Source organism: Natrix helvetica (assembly GCF_964273705.1).
Source record: "Natrix helvetica genome assembly, chromosome: 3".
NCBI lineage: Eukaryota > Metazoa > Chordata > Lepidosauria > Squamata > Natricidae > Natrix > Natrix helvetica.
The window spans coordinates 136,607,114-136,613,134 of NC_138549.1; the positions used below are offsets into that span (position 1 = coordinate 136,607,114).

The window sequence follows — 6,021 nt, forward strand, 5'->3', positions numbered from 1 at the left end:
GAACTTCTCATGTACTGTAGTACAGTAGCTGTTATACTCCCCATTTATGATCTATTGATCTAATTAAAATATAACAATGAATTGGAAAATGCCATGTTATTGATATTTTTATGTTGGTGATAAACTGATTCTTCTCATTGTTCTTGGAAAAATATGGAAGTTTGCCATTAATTGCAAATAATATCTTGATGCAGATAAATTCATCTTTAAATATTGAAGAAATTGGTAGAATGGTAATGGGCCAATACAAAATAGTGCCTGTGACATCTTAAAATCAAAAACAATATTTTAAACATTGGAATTGTGGAGGGGGGCTTGGATTTGTGTTTGATTTGATTTAGTTTGGGTTTTTTAAATATATTTTTTGTGTGGGAATATATGTGAGTGTATATATGTGTGCAAAATTGCTGTCCCTTCAAGTGCCATTAAGACATGTTATCACAGATTTATGAGGGAAATCTACATCACCAGGTGAGTCCCCTTGTTTAGAATTTAGCTTGGTACTGAGATTGGTGGACAATTAATAAATCCTTTTAACTTAATCACAATGATGATTTTTTATTAATAGAATAATTAGCACAGATATATATATCAGTCTCAGAACATATTATACATGAATGAACGAATGTACAAGGGCAGATAACATGGTAACTTATTTAATATTTATTCACTAAAACCTTTTCAAGGCACATAATCTATCATTGAAATTCCCTTTTCAGATTGTGGCATTGAAAATAACAAGAAATTTTTAAATACTGGTTTGACTTAGTCATTACATTTACATTAGTTCCCTCCCATTTATTGTGTGATGTGCAAAGGGTATGTGGGGAAAAGGATTGTACATGTATAATGTTTAGTAAGAAACAGAGGTCCTTCTGATTGCTTGAAACGATCATTATTGTTACTTACCAGTTGAAAAACTTTGGATGTAATATTTGCAGTAAATATATTTTTGGTTCTTGTTTCCAAGAAACTTGAATTCTTGATAAGCTGCCAGGTGAATATGTTGATAGCTAGCCAAGACTATCAAATTATAAAGGTCTAACTCTTTTGTTATGATATTCAAGATAACTTTGTGTAGTGCTATGGAGGTGGATGTGAAGAAAAAGATCCTTCCATGTATATATGGGTGCAGATGTAGCAATTACTGGCATGATCCTGGAAAAAAAAGCCACTGTTTTAAAAATATAGTGACTTATTGAAAGCCAACATGTGCTCCATCCTTCTGAATGCAAAGCACTGTACATAGCCTTAAAACATTGAAAAGGAATGTTCTGGTCTATTATATTAATATTTATTTTTTGTTTTAGGACCTTCCTCACCTACAAAAACTCCCAGTATTGATAATGTGAGTATTAATAAAAGTTTTTGCAATTTGCATATCCCCTATCTGTAGAAAAAATTGTAGAAGGTTTTGTTGAATCATTTTATTAAGACTTTCTTGACATTCTTTTCTAAACATATATGGTTTTAATTGGTATGACAGTTATGGGGGGATTTTAAAGAAAAACAACTCTGTTTTCCACATTTTGTGGCGTAAAACTATTGTATATATTCACTCAATAATTGCAAATCTGCTACTGGGTTTGCTCAATTTTCCACTTTTAAAGTAATACCTTAATATCCAGTCTTTTTAACTGGTTTGCAAAAACTTTGTTCTTCATTTGTTCATCTTCTGAGGTCAAGGTTGTGAGCAGAAGTTGTATTTATTGACTGTATTGGCAATAAATTTTATTAATAGGCATGGTAGTGCAGTGGTTAAGAGGCATGGTAGTGCATGATAGTGCAGTATTGAGGTCTAATTCTGCTGACTACCAGGAGTTCGATCCTCACTGGCTCAAGGTTGACTCAGCCTTCCATCCTTCCAAAGTTGGTAAAATGAGAACCCAGATTTTTGGGGGGCAATATACTGACTCTGTAAACTGCTTAGAGAGGGCTGTAAAGCACTGTGAAGCAGTATATAAGTCTAAGTGCTATTGCTATTAATATTAAAAGGCATCTCATTAAAGGAAAATCTGAACTGATTAATTGTATTGAATGAAATGCTTTTCTACAAACTCTATGAAAATAATGACTCTTTGTTCTCTTAATATTCTTTGGTAAGAGAAATGAAAAAAATACAACACAAGAATGAACTAGAGGGTGCATGTCAGGAAGCATGTTCCAAGAAAGCTGTGTCATAAAGGAGCAAAGCTTAAGGGAGCTGAATTGTGGTCAAAACATTTGTTCTCAAGATTAGTTATCAGTCATGGGATTAAGGTGTGAGGGAGATAAACACAAAATACTTTTTTTTTCTGGGTGCACTATTAAAATATGAATTTGCATTCTAAGATAAGCTATACAATGAAAAGCCCTCTCTATGTACTATTTTTCCAGCATGAGTTTGTTTATTTAAGTCTCAAACTATTTGATGCTGTATCCCCCTAAATCAGGGGTCCCATCCCCTCTGGGCCTACTACCGTGCCTTGAGCCTTTCGTTACCAGGCTGCAGAAGAGGTGGCCAAGCACATGAGTGTGTACATCCCCACTTATGCAAGCAGTGGGGGAGTGCATGTGCACATGCTCCATTTCCATGAGAGGCTGGCACAAATGGAGTTGCACATGACAGTGTTTTTATAAAGATATTCAGTTTGTAAAGAAATCAAACTGAAAAGCACATTTTTGGATGAGAAAGATGAGCTTGTTTGGTTTTATGTTAATCTTGAAATCTAGGTTTTCTGTTTGAAACAGGTAGTCCCATTTCTCATCTCCTGTTTATTTTGGATCAGTGTTGTTCCTTACATAGCAGCAGTTACAGAAAATCCTGACTTTATTGTCAGGTTCTCCAAACAGAGCAGGAAGAAATTTTGAAAGTGATTTAGCTTTGAGTGAACATGCCATGAGGTTTCCACATGCAAACCTGAAGTCCAAATTCACTTGATGTTTTGGACAAGCCAGCTGCTTGGTTCTCCAGACAGAGCAGAAGTGAGTACTTCCAGCAGTTCAGATTTGCAGGTGTAAGCAATCAAATCACATTCCTGGTTTGCTTGGGAATGCACATTTGACCTGGCAATGTGGGAATAAATTCTGATAGCAATCCAGCTATGCAGTTGCCAGCTATTAGTATTTCAAACTTTCCTCTTTGCTGTGCTGCATCTACCAACTTTTCCAGGAAGAGTAGGAGGGAGTTCTGACACTGATAGTGCTTTAAAGCTTAATATTAAAAATATTAAATTATTAAGTCAATGATGACATGATGATCATATTGTACATTGCACCGAATATCAGCTAAGATGTTATACATTGTGCCAGCTGAAAGTTTCAGTTTCAAGGACAGAGCTGTGGTGAGTGTTTTGCAGTAGTCAAGAATACATATAAATATATAACCTATGCTTGAATACTTGCTGCCAAGTTTAACAAGCTTAAGAAGGGTTATAGTTGGCACTTTAGATATGGTAGTACAAAGGCACTCACTTTTTTATCACAGCTGTCACCTGCAAATCTGATGATTGCTGAAAATCAAGGAACATTCCCATACATCTACTTAATCTTTCAGAGGGAGTTCAGCCTGTCCAACACAGCAGCCTAAATCTCAGTTACCCAGTATAGGTGCTATATAACATGTTTCAATTTTGTTTTAATTTGTTTTCTCTCTCATCCAGCCCATTGTCAATTTTTGCTAACATTTAATTGTACTGGCTGCCTTCCTAGAGTTTAAAGCTTGATTTAGCTACCCATGTATAGGTGTTACCGCATACTTAGACTGCAAAGGGATTGATGGATAAGTATAGTATACAGATGGCTGCAGACGGATACACATCCCTGCAGTTGTGTACATATCCCAAATCCCAACTGCATGTTGTGTGGAGGTGCATGTCCTGCATGCTGATTGATTAATCTGACTTCCTGTTGGAAGGCGAGCTGTTTGAATGCCTCATAGCCTGAATATTAACATTAGCAGTCATATAAATGCAACAGCTTTTCAACCGTCTCTGAATGACAGACACATATGTTCCCTGAGGTGGAGTAATGGAAAATGTTAATCCAGGATTAATTGTAGTGAGCAATTAGAAGGTGTATCATTCCTGTAATAATGAGACATCAAATCATTAGATAACATATATACACAGGCAGTGTTTTCATCTAAATGTTGAACATTATGGAGGAAAAGATAGAAGCTGGCAGGATATATTAGCTGATGAGTTGAACAATGAGCCCGAAACCACTTTAGAACCATAATCCGATAAAACAACAGTTAACTTAAGATCAGTTCCTCCAGATGGTCTAAGAAGTATTAGCAGAATCATACTTCCCCATCCACTTTCTAGAGCAGCAATAGCGAACATTTTTTGGCTCGCGTGCCACAAGTGGGGGGAGCGCAGGGGGGTCGTGTGCGGGCGTGCTGCACCCATAATGTAATGTGCGATCCCCCCAGCGTGCATGCGCGCACAACGCGTGACCCCCCCCTCCCCATTTTTACATGCTTTTTTTGCCCTCCCCAGGCTCCAGAGGCTTTATAGGAGCCTGGGGGGGCGAAAAGAGCCTCCCGCCCCCCCCGGAGGCCCTCCGGAGGCTTCAGGGACCGTCCGGAGGCTTCCCTGAGGCCTTCGGAACGCTTAAAACCACCCTCCGAGCAAACCCGAAGTGATTTACGGTTTGCTCGGAGGGTCGTTTTAAGCGCTCCAAAGGCGTCAGGGAAGCCTCCGGACGGTCTCTGAAGCCTTCGGAATGCTTAAAACCACCCTCCAAGCAAACCAGAAGTGACTTCCGGTTTGCTCGGAGGGTCGTTTTAAGCACTCCGAAGGCGTCAGGGAAGCCTCCGGACGGTCCCTGAAGCCTTCGGAACGCTTAAAACCACCCTCTGAGCAAACCAGAAGTCACTTCCGGTTTGCTCGGAGGCTTGTTTTAAGCATTCCGGAGGCTTCAGGGAAGCCTCCGAACGGTCCCTGAAGCCTCCGGAGGGCCTCCGGGGGGGGCGGGGGAGGCTCTTCCCCCGCCCCAGGCTCCTATAAAGCCTCTGGAGCCTGGGGAGGGCAAAAAATGGCTTTTTAAAAGGTGAACTCAGCTGGCCAGCGCCTCGCATGTCCTGACAAATGGTTCCGCGTGCCACTTGTGGCACGTGTGCCATAGGTTCGCCATCACTGTTCTAGAGTATATCACCCACCAAATCAATCCAATTGTCTTTATATAATATTCTAACCAAAAACCTAACTGTAATGAGTCCAAATTATTAGCTTTACCCAAATGTGTTTGGGGAGAAAACAATCACTATCTTCTTGGCCATATTTCTCAGAAATTGAGTATTTGAGACTAATATGCACAGAACCTTTAGATGAAAAGCTACCTTGTGTAGGCAGCGGTTAGAGCAAGTACATCTCACTTGTAAAGAGGCGCTGGTTATTGTCCTTAGCTCCAGACAAGTACTTTTCAGGCCAGTTCAACAAGCCAAAAGTCTTCGTCTAACCTTGTCCACATCTCTCAAGATGTATACATTAGAAGGCTCTAAGATAACAAGATAAATTATGGTGATTTCTTTATTTCGCAGTTCAACTAAGTTTTAAATAGTATTAGCAACTTACAAGAAATAAGACACAGTAAATGATCCAGATCCATCCATTTCCTGGGTCTTACCTAGTCATCTCCCACTGTTAGTGATTAGTAGTCACCAGACTAAAACTCACCACTCACTGTTATTTATCTAGGATAGAGTTCCTCAACTAGAGATTTCTTAGCCGTAGGATTCCGTGAGAGGTCACTAGAGGTTCCCTGGGAGATCATGATTTATTTTTAAAAAGCAGAGACTGAACAAAACCCCAACTACAAATCCTGGGTTGGCTGACTAGAGTGTGTGTTGACCTCAGGAGGAGGCAAAGATTGCACAAAGACATGCAAGCGGAAAGGTAAGCAAAGCTGAAGCTGAGAAGTGAGCTGAGCCGAGTCAAGCTGAGGAAGAATAGCAGAGATGTGCACATGAGAGAGTGCCTGTGCTGGGGCTCTCCTTGCCAGACAAATGGCTCCGTGTGCCATCTGTGGCACACGTGC

The 6,021-nt window shown here is 39.8% G+C and overlaps 1 protein-coding gene across 1 annotated transcript in view; it reads left to right on the plus strand.

Annotated features, from left to right (window-relative positions):
• Positions 1-6,021, plus strand: part of MAGI3 (membrane associated guanylate kinase, WW and PDZ domain containing 3) — a 104,772-nt gene that overhangs the window by 67,906 nt on the left and 30,845 nt on the right. Inside the window, exon 11 of the mRNA XM_081949175.1 lies at positions 1,311-1,352. Coding sequence (XP_081805301.1) covers positions 1,311-1,352 — 42 coding nt within the window. The remainder of the gene's footprint in view (positions 1-1,310; positions 1,353-6,021) is intronic.